Source organism: Mastigoproctus giganteus, chromosome 14, assembly GCF_048544385.1.
Source record: "Mastigoproctus giganteus isolate SK-2022 chromosome 14, ASM4854438v1, whole genome shotgun sequence".
In the NCBI taxonomy this organism is placed as follows: Eukaryota; Metazoa; Arthropoda; class Arachnida; order Uropygi; family Thelyphonidae; genus Mastigoproctus; species Mastigoproctus giganteus.
The window spans coordinates 78,004,089-78,025,994 of record NC_143588.1 but is presented as its reverse complement, the minus strand read 5'-3'; the positions used below and the strand labels follow the sequence as shown (position 1 = coordinate 78,025,994).

Genomic DNA, 21,906 nt, shown 5'->3' with positions numbered 1-21,906 from the left:
TTTATATTATTCTTCATTTTATTTATTGAGTTTGCTGGAACGTGACACAAACCCAGTGGCATAATTATGTTAAAGCAGCTGTGTTGGAGCTAAGCTTGAAAGGGGCTCTGCAAAATTTGGAAGACAGATTCATTTCTCAAGACAATTTACAATTTTAATTCATAAATGGGCAAGTTTTTAAAATTAAATGTAACATTCTTATTGACCTAGCAACTGGCCACCACCTGAGTATTGTTTAGACTGATTCCAAGCTTATAGAAATATTAGTAAATAAAAGATGGTCGTGAAATATTCAGCGACATCAGTGTCAAATAAGTATACATCAGTCTGATTTTACTTTAGTGTTGGTGAATTTACATTTTTTGTGTGTGCATACTCTGATCGTTGTCAGAGGGGAATATGTTTTATTTTACAATACACAAATTTGTTGCATAGCAGTCTGGCTATGGACAGTGTTGTTGTTTTTAACACCTATTGTGCTAGATTTGGCTTTTTTTTTTTCATCTGAAACGAAAAACTGCAAGGACTAGAAATGAGTTATTACTATGCTAACAAGAGACACATTTCAATCACGGTTTGTTTGATCCTCGCATATGGTGTTCTGAACCTGACCAGTGTATTGGGAGGGCCTCTTCCTGTAATTAATGCTTATCCCGTGGTGTTCAGAGAGGTAATAAGCAATGACCAGGCAGAGTAAAGCGTCTACAAAGCATTACGTTTCGCTAAGTTTATGATTTTGAGATTTTTCATTTGCCATTTTCACAACATTCTACTCTTGTCTATTGCTCTGTTTCTACACAGCCAACAAGACTTTGTTACTGGCCATGAATAACATTTTATAACCGTTTTATATCTACTATATCTGTTCTGTTTTCGTTTGTGGTGGGAAAATTTGTTGCAAAGTTAACTGAAGGAGTAGCTTGGTGTGGAAAATAAAACAAAAAAATTTAGCCAATCACAGAGGTTTTTATTTGCTTTATTGGCAGAAAAAGTTCTGCAGCTCTTATCAAGCATCATGTACCATTCTGTGATTCTACATTTTCAAGTTCAAGTGTAGTGAATCTACATTTTTAAGTTTCTCAAAACATTAAAAAATTTACTCATTACCACCATTTTCCCTCAAACTTCTGATAGAAAGGCTGAAGATGTAAGTAAATTTATTATTCCAGTTTTCATTAGTTTCCAGTTTTCGTTCACAAATTGTGGATTCTTAATTTATGAATGTGGGCCATTCATACATTATGAATGATCCATGATGTCCAGTTTTGATAACTAATATATGTTACTCATTGCTGTAGATTTATTTATTTATTTATTTTACTATTTGCATTCTGTTGCAATTTGACAGAACGATTAGATTTTATTACTCTGGTGTCAGTATTTTTTTTTTTTTTTTTTATTGCAAATTTGTTGAAAGATCATTTACAGATCAGAGAAAGATATAATATGAATTTCACAAAGCTATTTTTCTTGTCCGCACTTTTTTTTTTGTGCTTAGTGAACAATGAATGTCCACCTTTGAATAGAGAAGTATGCACTGATTTGCTTTGTGCGCAATGCAATGTCAACTTTGTAGTGATTCTATTATTAAATGTAAGTGAATTTATTATTCCAGTTTTCATAAGCTTATATTATGGACCATTCACAAATTATGAATGGTCCATGATGTCGGCGATCATCAAACGTTGTATACTTTGTAATAATAATAATATATTATTATTAGCCATATGGTGCAAGGATGCCTGAGGCTTATGCTGCACCAGCCAAAAAAAAAAATTCCTCAGTTACCCTGAGAGAGAGAGAGAGAGAGAGAGAGAGAGAGAGAGAGAGAGAGAGAGAGAGAGAGAGAGAATCAGAAGTAGAAAGGAATCACCAAGAAAGAGAAGAATGATATCCAGCTCAGGATCCTTGGTGTGCCAAGCCCATAATACTCACCAGATATGAGCCCCTGGGGTTAATATGCTACTCAATAATGTAGATTTTTTTTTATTTTATCTACTCTTTGTCTGCATGGGTAGCACAGTGGTATTGCCACCATCCTTTCCCCACACCGGATGGAAAAGACCCGAGTTCAAATCCCGTTGATGATGCAAGGAACTTTAATGGGCTTTATTCACTCCATGGCTAAGTTAGTCGGTCTCGGGCGTAGATAGCAAAGTTTATTCCCCAGAAACTGGGTTTTTTTCATCCAGCAAACAGACAAATCGACAAGAGAACACACGCAGTTTACAGACAAAATAAATACATGGGTAGATGTAATCATTTACAGGGGACCCTAATAGCATAATTTTTTTTTTAATATTCTTTGCATTTTGTTACAATTTGACAGAACAATTTGTAATTTTATTACTCTGATATCAGTATTTATTTTATTGAAACTTTGTTGGTGGATCATTTACAGATTGGAGAAAGATTATAATATGAATTTGCACCAATCACTCAGAACTCTTCAGCTTCCTTTCTCTGTGATCCATGGCTCAGAGACGCTAAATATAACTAACTCTGCAAATTAGATGGTGATTATTTAATTTTTTTGTAAATATTGTACATGCACGCTGACAGCCAAATTAAGTGATAGTGAAAGGCATCGTAACTACAAATTAATCACAAGAAAGACAAAGAACCCATTCTTGAAATTCATTATCTTTCAGCATCAGAGAGTATTGCCATTCAAGAAAATTGGCAATACAGAAGGTGCAAAGGCAGAAAGCAGCATAGCATTTTTCATAGCTGTGCATTGGGTAATTGATCACAGCTGTACACTGTGCATTGCGTAGTTGATCATTTGAGTGACATTTGTGAATTTCGTTTTTCAGGCAATAGGGCAAGTAAGGATTTCAAACTGCAAGAACAAAATGTACTTCAATAATTTCGTGGATAATTTAAAACTTCATTTAGGAAATAGAAACTTCAGTTTAATTATTGATGAAAGTAATGACATTAGTGTTATAAAAACATTGGGAATTGTAATACGGTACTATTCGAATTTCAAGAATCGATTTGTGGTAATTTTCTTGGCATAATCAAACTCATTTAATGCATTGCAGAAGAAATATATGAATCTTTGAAATAATCGCAAAGAAATAATGGATTAGATTTGCATAGACCTACTGCACTTGTACTGACAATGCATTCATAATGGTTTAAATTAACAATGATGTATAAGAAATTAAAGGCTGAGATTCCCTGTCTGCTTCTTATCAAGTGTGTAAAGCATTCACTCCAACTAGAGGTGTCGATGAGTGTCTACCACGAAACAGATTTTCTTATTGTTCTCACACCCACCTGTTAAACAGGCTAAATATAAAAAGCTTTATAGTTTAATGAATGATGGAGTTTCACATTTCATCGCTGATAAAGCACAAAGTGCAGTTATTTTTTTTTCACACTTAGTGAACAATGAGTGCGCACCTCTGAATAGAGAAGTATGCATTGATTTGCTTTGTGATTTTTGCTTTGCTTTGTGACAGATGGGTTTCTTTCTCTTGCTCAGATTACACACTTGAGGGACATAAATTCAAACTGAGGAAGAATGGTTGCAGAATAGATGTGCTAAAGTTTGCCTTTAGCCAGCAGATGATTTGTTGCTGGAACAGACTTCTATCAGTTGTTGCAGAAGTTGATATTTTAAATAAATTCAAGGAAGGACTACACAAACTATTGGAGGAAATGAATAGATAATATGGGAGGTGTCATGATTTATTTTTTTTTTTCCCGCTGATGCTGTATAAGCTTGCTTTCATGCATCATTTGCCACTACTAAAGGTAACAGAAGCCAATTTTGGCCAGGAATGCTTGAGTTATGTGCACATTATATACAGATGGCAAATATGTTGAATGGGTTTTTTAATCTATACTTAGACAAGAATATAATACTTTTTTTATCAGAAAAAAGCTGTTAGTTCAGGTAACAATTATTCTGCATTAAACAAATTTGCAATAAGTTAAATGTTCTATAGAAGAAACTAACAGGTTTAAAACTGAAGAAAGCACTAGGAGCTGATAGCATCATCTATCCAGTTATACTGAAAGAAGGGCTAAAGAGGTCACTAAACCCTTATAATAATTATAAAACAATTAAGGAGTGCATGTTAGCACTACAGTTTTATAACTAGGAAACTTAGAAACCTGAAGCTTAGCATGTAAATTAAGAGAACCATGTGGTACACAGCCTGGTATTATTTTTTTTAAAGCATTAATTTTTTCAATGAGTTATAAATTAAAATATTTTCAATTGGTGCTGTTATTAACGGGAATATTAATTAAAGTCAATGTTATAAGCAAAAGACAGTATCATAAACATCACTTTACTTCACTGTCTTCTAACTTCTCCACTAATGCTGGTGTCCCCCAAGGTTCAGTTCTTTCCCCCACTCTTTTCCTCTTGTATATTAATAACCTTCTTCCATTGACTGGAAATCCTATCCATAGTTTTGCCGATGATAGCACATTGCATTCCACTTTCCATTTTGAGAAACCTAGCCCTGCTCAATCAGCTTCAACTTCTTGAATATCCGCTACCAATTCCTTAAATGCCGATCTCCAGTGGGGCAAAGACAACTTAGTTGATTTTAATCCTTCTAAAACTCAGTCTTGTTTTATATCTAGCAAAAAGGATTCTTCTGCTCCTATGCTTATCTTTGGTGACACTCTGATTTCTAGGCAAAACGATATATCTCTTTTGGGGATTACCCTGACTTCTAATCTCTCTTGGCAAAAGCACATTACAAATATTGCTTCCTCTGCATCTAAAAAACTTGGTTTTCTCTTTCGTTCTCAGCGTACTTTTCTTCCAAACAGCTGTTCACTCTGTACAAATCACAAATCTGCCCTACCATGGAATATTGTTCCCACATCTGGGGCAGTGCCCCCAAAACCTTTCTCAGGCTTCTCGATTCCATTCAGAGGGGGGCAGTTAGGTTAATTAATGACTCCTCTCTAACAGAGTCTCTCCACTCTGTCTCATAGACATACTGTTTCTGCTGCATGCCTTTTCTACAGATACTTCCACGGGCACTGTTCTTCTGAATTGGCTTCTATAAGTCCCACTCTCTCTTTCAAAACAGTCTAAACATGTGCCGCCACCAGCCAACATCCATTTACTGTCCAACTTCAAATTCACAGAACCAACTTTTCATCTTCCTCATTTATTCATTCAGCTGCCATTTTCTGGAACAACCTTCCTTCATACGTATTTCCTGAAAATTACAGTCTACAGAAGTTCAAGTCTAATGTCAACAAATATCTTCTTTCATCTTCTCAACCTCCAACCCAAGCACGGTACTAATTACTATAGGTTCTAATACCTCTCGTGTTTGGGGTTTTCATAAAAAAAAAAAAAAAAACTAATCGATGAAGGTAAGTGAAAGAAAACTATATAAATTGAATTTGGAAAATCTGCAAAATTAATTAATGTCAATGTTATGAATGAAAGGTCGCATAAAGCAAATGAAAGAGCTTTAAATCCACAGAACATTCACATCAAATATTCATATAAATTGTACCTATTAAAACAAGACAATTTATAAGAAGCCAACTCAAACTTCCAATGATGAGAAAATTAGCTTTCTCAAAAATTTTCTAGTTTTAATGTCATCAATATTATAAACAAGGGTTACTATTAATTCAATCAAATTTCTTGGGAAATTTGTAATATTAATTAATGCCAATGTTATAAATGAAACCAGTTATTTTTTTTAAATTTTAATATTATTTTAATGTGTACATGAGTACACATTAAAATAAAAATTATTCAAAATGTACGAGTAATAATTTCTAATGATATACTCGGCAGAACAGTGAATGAAAAACACTGCTTTAAAACAATGAGTTCTCGCAAACAAACAACATGCCAAACAAAGGTCCTGCAGGTGTGTTAGCTCACTGTCTAAGATGAGCACACAACAATGTCTCAAAACTGCCTTAGAGGCTCTTGATCACATTCTCCAAAACTTTATAACAAAAACAAGTTAGGTAATGGAAGCAGTGCTTTACATTTCACATGTTAGCAAATAATAATTCATGATTTATAGCAAAAAAAAAAAAAAAAAGCAACGACTTTTATGTGCAAATTGGAAACATTTTTATTTCAGCACATCTGCCTATTTAATTCTTCCAACCATTGCATAGCAATAAACATAATATCCAGTGCTTCAGATACATTATGCAAATAGCTTATGTGATACGAATGAAAATAAATAAATAAATAAATAAATAAATAATAATAATAATTGCTGGATTTCAATTTTAGCATTAGTAGAGGCATATGATGCAAGAAATCAAGCTTATGTAGCATCAGCCAAAAAAAAAAACCATTTGACACATCCATTCCCTCTAAAAGTTTGTCCAGTTCCTCCCTGAATTTATTTAAGCTATCAATTTCCACAATGACAGATGGAAGTTTGTTCCAACAATCAACAACTTGCTGGCTAAAGGCAAATTTCTGTACATCTATTCTACAACTGTCTTTCCTCAATTTGAATTTATGCCTCCTCAGGTTCATAATCTGAGGAAGAATCCCATCAGAATTGAGCCTGCTCAACCCATTCAAGGGGCTCAATCAGATCACCTCGCAGGTGCCTGTTCTTCAGATGCTGCAATTTGCAGAACTTAAACCTTTCTTGATTAGACCACCCCTTTGTTCCCCTCACCAATCTTGTTGCCCTTCTCTGTACTCACTCAAGCAGCTCTACATCCTTTCTAAAATTATGCCTCCAGACCTGTATATGGAGTACTGAAGGCGTGGCCTGACCATTGCCTTATACAAAGGGATAATAACCTCCTTATCCCTACTAGCAAAATTCCTATATATTATAGACAATACCCCATGACTTGCTCTGGCAGCATGTCTGCATTGCTCAGAAAACTTCATATCTGACTGCACAATTACTCCCAGGTCTTTTTTATTTTCTACCACTCTAAGTGTAGTACCACATAGTTGGTACGTTACTCTGAGGTTACTCCTACCCATATGCAGTACTTTGCATTTGTCAATGTTAAACTTCATTTGCCACTTATCAGCCCATCTGCCCAACTTTTCTAGATCCTGTTGCAGTAGCACACTGCTAACCTTTCTATCATCTGCAAACTTCGACATTAAGCCTGATATACTTTCATCAGTATCATTGATAAATATATAAAACAACAGTGGGTCCAACACCAAACCCTGGGGGACTACTCCACTAATAACTAGTCCACGAAGGGCAGTGTCCAGTGATTACCACTGTCTTCTCCCACTCAATTGCTCTTTTATCTATTGTAGCAACTTGCCCTTAATACCATACTGCTCCAATTTGTACAAATTGGAGCCACTTCATAGTATCCAATCCATATCTTTGTAACCACATCAGAGTATCCAATCAAAATTTGTCAGACAAGACTTTCCTTTAACCCATGCTGTATCTGAATTATTACTGCAGTCTTGTCTAGATATCCTGCAATGCATCTTTAACCAGTGACTCCATTATTTTCCTCAGAACAGAAGTTAAATTAGCTGGTCTGTAATTACTTGTGTCACCCTTAGATCCCTCTGTGAATTGCCAATACATTTGCCCATCTCCAATCCGTGGGGACTTCCTGAGTCCAAGGATGCTCTGATAATTATGGCTAAGGGCGTGCTTACTTCCTTTGTTGCCTCCTTTAATATAACTGGATAGATCCCATCCACCCCAGGTGCCTTTCTTATGTTTAACTTCATTAATTTCTCCTCCACTTTGCTCTCAGTTATTAGAAAATCATTAAGGACGGTTACAGTTTGAAAAACTTCTGGCAATCTCCTCCCTTAATAACTCCTCGTGTGTGAATGTAGATGCAAAATACTCATTCGGATTATCAGCTATCTGAGCAGGATCATCAATACTCGAACCATTGATATCAAGTGGACCAATCTGATTCACCCCCTTCCTTCTAGAGTTTACTTAAGTAAAGGAGTCTTTGTTGTTTTTCTTTGCATCCTTTGCCAAGGATTTATCATAATCAGCCTTCGCTTGCCTAACCTCATTTGTGATTTGATTACAGACTAGCTTACATCTGCCATAGGCTTCTGTGTCATCTGTTAATTTATATGCATCCCACGCATTTTTCTTCTCTTTCACGAGCCTCATTAGTATATCTGACATCCATTTAGCTCTAAACCTTGAACAGTATTTCTTAGTTGGTATGAAAAGCCTAGTAGCTTCCACAATTACTTCCTTGAATGCTTCCCATTTAGAATTTGCAGTTGGTAACATCATCAGTTGGTCTCACTCTACAGAATTTAAAAACTGTCTGAGACCACTGCAGTCACCTCTATGAAAGAAAAAATCCTTCCCTTTACCCTTGATGGTAGTTATGTCTTTAAGTAAATCCCACATCAGTACGCTGGATCACTACCACCTAACGGTTCTTTTACCTGCTAATTCTAAATGCATGAACACCACTGCTGATAACCAGATCAAGAGTATTACTCTCTCTGTCTATCTGTCTGTTTGCCTCTCTAACGTTTTGCTGTAGAAAAAAATCATCCAGTAAATATATAAAAGTCTTGCTGGTGTGCGAGTGACCAACCCACATATTCCAATCAATATCTGGGAAGTTAAAATCTCCTATTATTATACAATCTGATTTGTTTGATTTTAATGCAATTTGGGAAGGATTGATAAATAGTTCTGAAAGAGCCAAATATAAAATTTCATTAAAATGAAAGAGTAAAATTTCTTCTCTAAAAGTAATCCAGGCAACTTTCCCTTCCAGGTAGCATAGTGGTTATATTCATCATCCTTATATGCAGCTGGAAAGGCCTGAGTTTGAATCCCATTAATGACATGAGGATTTATGGGCTTTTTTTCATAATGGCTGAGTTAAATCAGTCTCAGGTGGGGAATAATTCATACATACATACAGCAAAACTACAGGATACACACAACTACAAACACAATATAGTGATGCCTCATAGCCTTAGTTGCTCGGGTGTCTAATGTGCACCTAACTAGTCAAACCTAGACCAATATGTCTAGCTTCTGTGACAGAAAAATAACAGTGTCAATGATTAAGGATCAAGTGTATTTTCACTTCATTATTGGTAATATAACAGAGTTACAACATGTTTCTGTTAAGAGCAGATCTTATTTGATCAAGCATATTATTAATATGCTTACAGAGACGTGGTGCCACCCGGAAATTGGCGATGATGAGTTTCAGTACGGCTTGTATAATGTATTTAGGAAGGATAGGTTAGATAGAAGGGGTGGTGGGGTAATGCTTCTTATCAGAAGCAGCCTGAGTGCGACGATAGCTTTCCCGGATTCAGACGTTTCACATGCTAGTACAGAGTCTGTATGGTGTGAGATAGTTGGAAACAAAGGTATAATGCGAGTAGGAGTAATCTACAGACCAGGTGATTGTGAAGATTATGACAAAAGCCTCTACATGCAAATGGAATGGGCAAGTAAGCGTCAATGTCTTATTATGGGTGATTTCAATCTGCCTCTAATTGATTGGAGTAAATGGGAAGGAAACTCGACATGGGGAACAAAATTTTTAAATCAACTAGATGACTGTTATTTGTATCAACATGTCAGGGAAAGTACTAGAGAAAAGAATATCCTAGACCTCATCATCACACATGAATCAGATGACATAACAGGGCTGACAGTAGAGGAACCAGTAGCAGGAAGTGATCACGGAGTTCTACGGTGGATGATGACGAGAGAGGTAGCAGAAGTAAAAGGCAAAGGAATGGGTTTTAATTTCAGAAAAGGAAATTACGATGCCTTAAGGTACTACATGGCCTCTATTAACTGGGTAGATATCGCGCAGAGAATGAATACAATTGAACTGTGGTACGCTTTTAAAACATTAATCACAGATGCCTTGAATGCGTATATACCATTAAAAAAATACTCCACGAGAAGGGTTCCAAGTTGGATGAATAGTGAAGTTGCCACATTACTTGAGCAGAAAAAGGTGGCATGGAAAAGTTACAGAGCAATAAAAAGTACTGAAGCCTATAACAGCTACAAGGTGATGTGTAATAGAGCCACAGAAAAGGTTCAACAGGCAAAGGCAGTTTATGAGAAATCACTAGCAAACAGAGCAAAGAGGGGGGATAAAGAATTCTTCACATATATAAATGCCAAGAAGAGCAGGACAAACCAGATCGGACCTTTATGTAAGGGAAAGGGGATAGTAATAAATACACCAGCTGCCGTTGCAGATGAACTCAACAGTTATTTTGCATCGATATTTACAAATGAAAAGCCTTTTGTGGCAAAGGGAAATTGTGGGAGCGAAGTTAAAAAATATGTAATTAATGATATTGAAATTTCGCAAGATTATTTAATGAAAAAACTTTCGAGCCTACAGACTAGTAAGGCTCCTGGAGTTGATGGAATATACCCTATAATCTTAAGAGAGGAGGCAAGCGAGTGCATTGAACCATTGAGGCTAATTATGCGAGCATCATTAGACTCTGGGGAGATTCCCTTGGATTGGAAAAGTGCAAATGTATCTCCCATACATAAGGGTGGCTCTAAAAGTGAAGTTGGAAATTATCGACCTGTCAGTCTGACTTCAGTAGTAGGGAAAATCATGGAGGCAATGATCAAGGGTGGAATTCAGGATCATTTGGATCGAATTGAAATTCTCAAGGATACTCAGCATGGTTTCGTAAAGGGAAAATCATGTATAACAAATCTGGTTCGCTATTTCGAAAGGGTCACTCACGAGCTGGATTTAGGGAATAATTTCGACATTGTTTATTTAGATTTCAGCAAAGCTTTTGACTCAGTCCCACATGAGCGGTTGCTTTATAAGCTGGAACAGGTTGGAATCACTGGGAAAATCCTTAGATGGATAGAAGGATGGCTTCAGGGCAGGAGGCAGAGGGTTGTGATAAATGGCTATTCCTCAGATTGGGTTGATGTAAGAAGTGGGGTTCCCCAAGGATCAGTATTAGGACCACTGTTGTTTTTAATTTTCATAAACGACATTGATGAAGGGATAGAGGGCGTGATGTCTAAATTTGCAGATGATGTTAAAATTGGTAGAGTAGTTAATGATCACTGTCAAGCTGAGCTTCTTCAGAGAGACCTAGATAGACTTCAGGAATGGTCAGAAAAATGGCAGCTGTGCTTTAATCCAACAAAGTGTAAGGTATTACACCTGGGAAACAGTAATCCCAAAATAACTTATTCACTTGGTGGAGTTCAACTAAAGCCAGTACTGGAGGAAAGGGACTTGGGTGTTACGATACGGTCAGACATGAAATTTTCTGAGCATTGTAAACAGGTTGCAAGGAAGGCCCATGGTGTCCTATCAATGATCTATCGAACTTTTGCAAGTAGAGATAGGGACGTGATAATCCCATTATATAAGGCTTATGTTAGACCACACTTGGAATACTGTGTTCAAGTATGGAGACCGCACCTGAAGAAAGACATCGAGCTTCTTGAAAGGGTGCAAAGAAGGGTAACTCGCCTGGTGAGATCGGCAAAAGGGCGTCCTTATGAAGAAAGACTTCGAATATGTGGGTTGCAGAGTTTGGAAACTAGACACCTTAGAGGAGATTTGATTGAGGTGTTTAAGGCTCTGAGAGGCATCAGTAAAATGAATGAGGACAAAATTTTCAAGATTACAAATGATGCTAGAACTAGGGGACATAAATTCAAGTTACGGGGGGAAATGTTTAGATTGGATTGCAGGAAGTTCTATTTTAGCCAGCGAGTTATAAATTACTGGAATAAGTTGCCTTCATGGGTTTTAGAGGCCGACAGTTTGGGGAAATTCAAAGGTCATCTGGATAGTACTTTCGGGTAAGGGAAGCACATAGGATGATAGGTTTAATTTCCTTTTTATTTATTTTTTATTTTATTAATTATTATTATTTATTTATTTATTTATTTATTTATTTTTTTTTTTTGTTTTTATCATTGTTTTGTTCGGATTTATATTTTTTATTATTATTTTTTTTTATTTATTTATTTATTTTTTTTTTTTTGGCTGGTGCAGCATAAGCCATAGGCTTTCTTGCACCATGCGGCCGTTACTAATACTAATACTAATACTATAATAAAGGAAATTTACCTGTATATTTCACGGTAGTTCTTCTAACTCTGAAACGCTATTAACACACTGTCACATAAATGAAACTCACCACTAGTTTTAATATTTATAACTCAATGTTAAAAACTACCACCCCTACTGTGCTATCGACCAGATAAACCATGATATCTCTAGAAAAATGCAGTTCCAATATCACTGATAAAAATAAAAGGTGAAGGTAAAGAAAGCCTGCATGAAAAGCACGCAAAAGTTCGATGAAATTTACTGGTAAAAGTACTTTGCCATAATGGCATTTGCATTGTTGCTTGCTCGGTAAAATACAGTGGGTGTTATCAGTCAGGAGTAAAAATTGAATCCCATGGGAGATTGAAACACTCCCGAAGTGGAGGGGGTAACCTGACCTTTTTTCTTTAGAATTACTGGTGGACTAGTGGATAAATTGTTTATTAAAAAAAAAAAAAAAAAAAAAAAGGCAAAGGAAGCCCACACAAGAAGCACAGCAAACTTTGAAAAAGTTTACCGGTGAAACTACGTTACGAACATTTTTTTACAACGCCAGAACTTCCAATATGATTCTGTTCGTGATTCAATTAGTGATTCTAAAGAAAAAAGGGCAGGTTATCCCCCTCCACTTCGGTAAGGTTTCAAGCTCCTGTGGGATTCAACTTCTACTCCAGACCGATAACACCCACTGTATGTTTACCGAGCAAGCAACAATACAAATGCCGTTACAGCAAAGTACTTTTAACGGTAAATTTCATTGAACTTTTGCGTGCTTCTCGTGCAGGCTTTCTTTACCTTAGCCAAATAAATAACACAAGCTCATTATGGCAGACTGCAGTATTCAGTGAAGTAAAAATACAAAATGATAAAACTCTGAAAGATGGGGTAAGATATTACTAAATTGTCAGAAGGGATATGGATGCAAGGAATGATTTGGATATAATTTATTTAGATATTAGAAATGCTTCTGACAGTCCCATACAAGCATGGTGCCTATAAATTGGATGCATCTGGCATTAGAGGCAAGTTTGCCATAGTGGATAAAATGATGATTACCTGGTAGAAGATAATGGGCTAACATTAAGAGTAGGGTCCCACGGGGTTTATGTTGCTGGAATCCCCATTGTTTCTAATTTTCATTGATAATATTGACAATGGTAGTACTGGTTGCATGAGAAATTTTTCTGATGATATTAAGGTATGTGGAGTTGTTAAATAACAAGATCAAGGTATATTGCTAAACAACAGCCAACAAAATTTTCTCAACAGTATAGCAAGGCTGCTAGAACAGCACATGAGGTACTGTTAATTATCTATAAGAATTTGCCAGTAGATATAAAGGGGTAATTATCCTATAAATGGTAAGACCACACCTTCAATACTGTATACAGGTCTGGAGATATCATTTTGGAAAGGACTTCAGCTTTCTTGAAAGGGTACAAAGGAAGATAATTTTCAGAAGAAGGCATGCAATTCCCTTTTAAGGGAATTGCATGCCTTCTTCTGAAAATGGATGAATACTTAGTGGACATTAACTATTATCCAGATGTATTTAAAGGACAGACAGACAAACAGTTTTAATGCATGCCACTGATGTAAAAAAGACTGAAGCATATGTGTTCATATTGGCTAACTTTGGTTAAATGTTTAAATAGATTAGTAGAACAGTAGTGATGTATAATATGCCTATTTAAAGAAGAGGTTAAAAATGATGAGAAAAGCAAATGAACACTTTCAAAAAAGTTTCAAAATTGAAAAGCATAACGAAGGGCTAACTATGGTCCAGTGATTAGCATCATGGCCACAAATAAGGAGGTAGTAGTAGTAGTAGTAGTAGTAGTGGCACATGATGCAAGAAAGCAAGTGTAGGAGCTTATGCAGCATCAGCCAAAAAAAAAAAAATCATCACGCCATTCCCTCCAAATGCCTGTCCAGTTCCTCCTTAAATTTATTTAACCTATCAACTTCCACAACGACAGATGGAAGTTTGTTCCAGCAATTAACCACCCGCTGGCTAAAGGCAAATTTCCGCACATCTATTCTACATCTGTCCTTTCTTAATTTGAACTTATGTCCCCGTAGGTTCGTAATCTGAACAAGTGGAAGGATCCCATCAGAATTCAGCGTGCTCAACCCATTCAAGGCCTTATAGACCTCAATCAGATCACCGCGCAGGTGCCTAGTCTCCAGCCACTGCAATTTGCAGAACTTAAGCCTCTCTTGGTAAGAGAATCCCTTCATTCCCCTCACCAATCGTGTTGCTCTTCTCTGTACACGCTCAAGCAAATCTACATCCTTCCTAAAATGAGGCCTCCAGACCTGTACGCAGTACTCAAGGCGTGGCCTGACCATTGCCTTATACAGAGGGACAATCACCTCCTTTTCCCTGCTAGCAAAATTCCTATATATCATTGACAAAACCCCATGACCTGCCCTAGCAGCCTGTCTGCATTGCTCAGAAAACTTCATATCTGACTGCACAATTACTCCCAGGTCTTTTTCATTTTCTACCACCTTAAGTGTAGTACCACACAGTTGGTACGTTTCTCTGGGGTTACTTCTACCCATATGCAGTACTTTGCATTTGTCAAGGTTGAACTTCAGTTGCCACTTCTTAGCCCATCTGCCCAAATTATCTAGATCCTGTTGCAGTAGCACACTGCCATTACTGTCATTAACAACCCTGCCAACCTTTGTGTCATCTGCAAACTTCGACATTAAGCCTGATATACCTTCATCAATATCATTGATAAATACACAAAACAACAGTGGACCCAACACCGAACCCTGTGGGACTCCACTAATAACATTAGTCCATGAAGAGCAGCACCCATTGATTACCATCCTCTGTCTTCTCCCACTTAACCATCCTTTTATCCATTGTAGCAACTTACCCTTAATACCATTCTGCTCCAATTTGTACAGTAGTCTTCCATGCGCAACAGTGTCAAAAGCTTTCCTGAAATCCAAGTATATGATATCAAAATTATTTTTCGCATCCAGTTCCTTTGTGACCACATCATAATAACCAATCAAATTTGTCAGACAAGACTTTCCCTTAACAAACCCATGCTGTGTTTGAATTATTGCTGCAGTCTTGTCTAGATGATCCTGCAATGCATCTTTAACCAGTGACTCCATTATTTTACCCGGAACAGAAGTTAAACTAACTGGTCTGTAATTACTCGTGTCACCCTTCGATCCACCTTTGTGAATTGGGGACACATTTGCACATCTCCAGTCCGTGGGAACCTCCCCTGAGTCCAAGGATGCTCTCATAATTATGGCTAAGGGTTTGCTTAGTTGCTTTGCCGCCTCCTTTAAAATAACTGGATAGATCCCATCCACCCCAGGTGCCTTTCTTATGTTTAACTTCAACAATTTCTCCTCCACTTTGCTCTCAGTTATTACAAAATCATTAAGCACACTGCTACAATTTGATAACCTTCTTCCATTTTCAAACTGTAATAATTCCTCACGTGTGAATGTAGATGCAAAATACTCATTCAGTTTGTTTGCTATCTGAGCAGGATCATCAACAGTCGAACCATCGATGTCAAGTGGACCAATCATATTCATCCCCTTCCTTTTAGAGTTTATATAAGTAAAGAAATCCTTGCTGTTTTTCTTAGCATCCTTTGCCAAAGATTTCTCGTAATCCGCCTTCGCCTGCCGAACCTCCTTTGTGACCTGATTACAGACTAGCTTATATCTGCCACAGGCTTCTGCGTCACCTGATAATTTATATGCCTCCCATGCATTTTTCTTCTCTGTCACGAGTCTCATTAGTTCATTTGATAACCATTTAGGCCTAAACCTTGAACGATATTTCTTAATCGGTATATAAAGTCTAGTAGCTTCCACGATTAATTCCTTGAATGCTTCCCACTTAGAATTTACTGTTGGTAACATCGTCAGTTGATCCCACTGTACAGAATTTAAAAACTGTCTGAGACCACTGTACTCCCCTTTACGGAAGCAAAAACCCTTTCCTTTACCCCTGACGGTAGTTACCTCTTTGAGTAAATCCCACTTCAGCACACTGTGATCACTGCCACCTAGTGGTTCCTTTATCTGCAAATTCTTAATACACGAATGATCACTGCTGATAACCAGATCAAGAGTGTTACTTTCTCTGGTTGCCTCTCGAACATGCTGCTGCAGAAAACAATCATCCAATAAATCCACAAAAGTCTGACTGGTGTGTGAGTGACCAACCCACAAGTTCCAGTCAATATCTGGGAAGTTAAAATCCCCCATTATAAGACATTCAGATTTACTGGCCCACTCTATTTCTCTGTACAATTGTTCATTGTACTCATTCAAGTCATTAGGCCTATAACACACTCCTACCCTTATTTTTCCTTTCGCAGTGCTTATCTCACACCAAACTGACTCAACAGAGCACTGTTCATCTATATTAACTGGGTGCACTTCCTTTGATTTTATGTTTTTCTTAATTAACAGCATAACACCCCCTCCCTTTCTGTCCTGTCTATCCTTTCTGTACACATTGTACTCCCCAAATTCCAGTTCTGCATTCCTTATATCTTTGTGACACCACGTCTCTGCTATCCCAACAATATCCGCCTTTGATGTCTTGACCAACACTTCAAATTCATCAAATTTATTTACTATACTTCTAGCATTGGTATACATGCAAGCATACATGCTCCTATGCCTATTCCTGGTTACCCTAACACATCCCATATACCCAACTATTCCATGATGACTGCCATCCGTCCCTGAAACCCCCAACACCCCTCGCTCCAGGTCGCTTCTTATTCTAATAGAAGTTGTGCAAGAATCGCCTTCACCTCTGCCTGCGGTTACTGTTAAACTATTAGTCTTTGTATCCCCCCAAACTAGCAGTTTTCCGACCCACCTAACACTGCCTCGATAGCATCAGCAAATATTCTTGCACCCTTTCTATTTAAGTGTATCCCATCCCTGTAGAAGCAATCTCTCCTGTTAACAAGTACAGTCCAGGCTGAAAAAAATTCTACCCCTTGAGCCTTGCACAATCTTTCCAGGGCCGAATTGATCGACAAGGCTCTCATCATATACTCCCTCCTATCGTGTCTGGGCAGAATTGCAGACACTTTCAAATTCAACCCTATTTCACGGCTTTTTTTCAACAGTGACCTGTACTTGTTGAGTAATTCTGCCGGTCTCCTACTCTTAATATCATTAGTGCCAACGTGTACAACTATATCACCTTTTGTGCCCTTGAAAGATGATATCCGCTCTACAACGTCATCAACCTTTGCCCCTGGCAGACATACCCTGGTCCTGTTCCACCTATCCTTTTTACAAAGGATGTTCCCCGTTTCCCTGACAATAGAGTCACCAACAACAACTAGTTCCTGTGGGACCAGCGCATTCTGCCTTAGGGGTTGCCGCTGTGTTGCGTGATGACCAAGTGCAAGCTCTGGCGTTGATGTGGGCAGCTGAGAGCCTGATGGGCCCCTCAATTTAGTTCCTTCGAGGGCATCCACCCTGTCCTTCAAGCTCTCATATAGGCCCATAAGAACGCTGAGTTGTTGCCTGATTTCGATACACTCCTTGCATCGCGCACACACAAAGACATCCCCCATGGCAATATCATGTTCCGTTCCAGAGAGTTCGGCAAACATTTCACAAGTTGCACATTTCTTTAGGCTGTGATGCGTTGGAGAATTGCCCCCCTCAGTTCTCCCCCGAGTCACAGCACTCCTGCCACTTTGTGCCCGTTGCTTTGCTGCTCTAGTTTGGGGCATGGTAGTTTAAATTAATAAAATCAATAAATTAAATATCAGTAGTATGTTGTGGGTTCAAGCCTGTACATTGCCATGGAAGAAATCACCACTTATTGTGAATTGTGGTACTGAAAATCTGGCTACTTTTGATAATTAATTCAGCATATTTGCAGTCACAGTGAATATACTAACTTTTTTGGCCTTGGCTATATCAAGAATAAATAGAAATTTATTTATTTAACACTATAGGATTTGGGGATGGGCAATATTTCAATAAAATAGTTGGAATAAAGTAAAATTTATGTGCTTTGCTGTATTCGATTTTTGATCATAAGGATCATTTGCTCCTGCTGAAGCCTGAAATAGGGTAATCTCTGAGACTTGAGTTTATGTTCAACTTAGAGATAAATACTGTTATCCATGGTCCTACCTAAGTTGCTTATATCTTTTTAAATTGTATAGCATCACCTTAAAAAGTGAGAGGGTGCCAGGCGAGCTGTTTTGAAGTTTATTGGCTTTTCTTTACCTAATGAGTGGTCTCTATTTGGGAAATTATTCGCTAATTTCTTCCCAAAAGATAGGATATCAACTTTTGACATGAAGTCAAAAGTTGATATCCTATATTCCAAAGAATATTACTAATTTTTATGACAAACAAAAACCATCTATTTTGACAGCTATCATAATAAACAATTTTTGCATGGATATTGCTACTCCATGATGAAGCACATCAAATATTTGATAAAGAGGACAAGATAAAAATCAGGCAGTTTTATGAATACATCTCAAACAGAAAATGTCTCTTCAAAGAACACTGGAAGACTGATCAGAAAGATTACAGAGCTGTTATATGCAAAGAAATCTTTATTGAAGAAGTTGGAAACACATACACACAAACAATTTTTATAGATATGAAAAAAAAAAAAAGTATTTATCCTATCAAGCTGTTCATGTTATAAAAAATTTTTGACTTTTATTTATATAATCAATCAACCAACATCTCTTTTGAATCGCTAACTTGGATTTTTAAATGTGGAAATAAGTGAAAGGTTGGGAAAATAATGGAATCACTTGTTAAAGATGTATTGCAGGATCATCTAGACAAGACTGCAGTAATAATTCAGACACAGCATGGGTTTGTTAAGGGGAAGTCTTGTCTGATCAATTTCTATATCATATACTTGGATTTCAGGAAAGCATTTGATACTGTTGCACACGGAAGACTGCTGTACAAATTAGAGCAGTATGGCATTAAGGATAAGTTGTTACAATGGATGAAAGGGTGGTTGAATGGAAGATGACAGAGAGTGGTAATCAATGGACACTGCTCTTCATAGACTAATGTTATTAGTGGAGTCCCGCAGGGTTCGGTGTTGGGCCGTTGTTTTGTATATTTATCAATGATATTGATGAAGGTATATCAGGCTTAGTGTCGAAGTTTGCAGATGATACAAAGGTTGGAAGGGTTGTTAATGACAGTAATGGTGGTGTGCTACTGCAACAGAATCAAGAAAAGCTGGGCAGATGGGCTGAGAAGTGGCAACTCAAGTTTAACACTGACAAATGCAAAGTACTGCATATGGGTAGAAGTAACCCCAGAGAAACATAGCAACCATGCAGTACTACACTCAGGGTGGCAGAGAACAAAAAAGACCTGGGGGGGTAATTGTGCAGTCAAATATGAAGTTTTCTGAGCAGTGTAGACAGGCAGCCAGAGCAGATCATGGGGTCTTGTCAGTGATATACAAGAATTTTGCTAGTAGGGATAAGGAGGTGACTATCCCGGACCTGTACTTGTACTTGAGTACTGTGTACAAGTCTAAAAGCCTCATTTTAGGAAGGATGTAGAGTTGGTGAGGGGAATGAAGAGACCCCCCTTACCAAGAAAGGCTTAAGTTCTGCAAATTGCAGCTTCTGGAGACTAGGCACCTGCAAGGTGATCTGATTTGAGGCATATAAGACCTTGAATGGTTTGAGCAGGCTCAATGCTGATGGGATTCTTCCTCTTGCTCAGATCACAAACCAGAGGGTGCATAAATTGAAATTCAGGAAAGAGAGTTGCCTTTAGCCAGCAGGTAGTTGATTGCTGGAATAAACTTCCATCTGTTTTGTGGAAGTTGGTAGCTTAAATAAATTCAAGTAAGAACTGGACAAACTTTTAGAGCAAATGGATGTGTGAAATGGGATTATTATTATTTTTTGGCTGATGCTATATAAGCTTGCTTTCTTGCATCATATGCCTATGCTATCACACACTTATATATTAAGAGACATGAAATAATCAGATTTCTCATAATAAATCCCACGAGTGACAAGACATTCATGACTTACCTAAACGTGGACGTAATTCTGCAATTGCATCGTACCGTTCCATTTTTTCCAACATGGAAAGTAACACACCAATTGTACTAGAAGGACGAAGTTCCCATATCTCAAGGATATGTTTAACAGGGTCCTCTTTTGATTCAAAAGTTCGCACTTCCATATGTTCAAAATCCATTAATTCTGCGAGACCTCTGAAGTCTTTAGCTAAACCAGTTGATGTTGGTAAAAACTGCTGTGGATTAAGGTATTTAGCAAGTATAAGGCGGCTTGATACATTCAGTATTTTAACAGGAATGGTATTGTAGTCCGAATTTGAAGATGATTTAGCCATCTCAATGTTTTAAATGTATGGGCAATCAGCTGTAGAACACCTTTTCTCACAGGAACAAATAATGTTATACACCTGCAACGAAATAGTTTAATGAGTAATAAAATATATTCAAAACTAGGATTACATTTTTAAACAAATAACACAGCTATATTACAAAGAATTATTAGAAGGAATTATTAGATGTATTAAACACACAAAAATTGTACAGATTCTATTTCTTTATTGCTGCTAACTAGGGTACAAGTTCTAGAAACAATAATACAGTACTCATCACGGCGACACGGCCAGGAGTTGAGTATTATTCAGAATAACAGTGAACCCCCCAGTGAACATACCAAAATTCAGAAATATATTTTTTGAAGGGGGAGAAAAACAGATTTATATTATTGATAGTACAAAGTGATGCAATAACATATTTAGGTTTTATTCAAAATAGCTAATGCTATTCAACCTTACTGAAATTATATGGAGTTCGGTAAGAGCACTAAGACAATTAATTCACCAAACAGCTTAAATCCCGATGGGATCAAAAAAAAAAGAGGACACATAATTTTCCTAACTCCATATAATGGTTAAATAAAATAACGCGGCCAACCACAACATTCATTATAATTTTTAAACAAAGTAAAATAACAGATGCGCAGTTTCGACTGGATCATGGTTGAATTTTTTAAAACAAATGTTATCTTAAAAATAAATTTACAGCGGACATAACTAAAAGACACGCATAACAGCAGTATTCCATCTGTATCTATCCGTTGTTAATTTACAGCTAAAAACATTTTCGAAGAAGTGTAGTCTTATCTTTAGTTATCAATAAAGACTGTAACACACTCCTAGTCAAAGATTAATACGACTTACCTAGTTTTGCAGTCATACTTGAAATATACAGCACATTTCTTGCCTCAGTATCACTGTTTATATTTTAGTGAAGGAATACATAGTTTCAAGATCTAACTACAAAAAAGTGTGCTGCTGATATAAATCACATTCAGAGAATGCAAAACGTTTAAAAACCACCTTGACAAAACTACAAGAGCAATAAACTAACTCCACTACATCAAGCACAGTTGTTTGCAAACCGGAATATCAGAATGACGTCACGGGCTAAGCAATTTTCTAACGACTGCGTCCCGGATGTATACCACTAAGCCAGCAACAGGTAGTTTAGTGAAGTTCAGTTATTTGATTTTAAAAGCAAATGGGGACGGTTCATTGCCATTTGGTTTCTCCAGTACTGCAAAAAAATGTAGACAAAAATTATCTCAGAAAATATGTATTTCCTAAGAACATTAGCTCATTCCAATTCATTATTTCTTCAAAAACGTCATTTCTGAATATGCAACCAACAAAAACAGGAGGCTGCGGTAGATCACAGACACTTGTTGCGTTCTTTTTGATTAGTATGCGTTTCAAGTTTTCACCAATAGTGCATTGGTTAGGCTATTAATTAAGAACAGTAGTTATCGA

At 37.1% G+C, this 21,906-nt stretch overlaps 1 protein-coding gene across 1 annotated transcript in view; it reads right to left on the bottom strand.

Moving 5' to 3' along the window:
• LOC150075268 (myeloid differentiation primary response protein MyD88-like) overlaps positions 1 to 21,481 on the bottom strand; it is a 62,526-nt gene extending 41,045 nt beyond the window's left edge. The window contains exons 1-2 of the mRNA XM_090388249.1: positions 21,298 to 21,481; positions 20,112 to 20,508 (exon numbers count right to left, since the gene is read on the bottom strand). Of these exons, the coding sequence (XP_090244375.1) occupies positions 20,112 to 20,436 (325 nt within the window). The 5' untranslated portion in view covers positions 20,437 to 20,508; positions 21,298 to 21,481. The remainder of the gene's footprint in view (positions 1 to 20,111; positions 20,509 to 21,297) is intronic.
• Between the last annotated feature and the right edge of the window lie 425 nt (positions 21,482 to 21,906).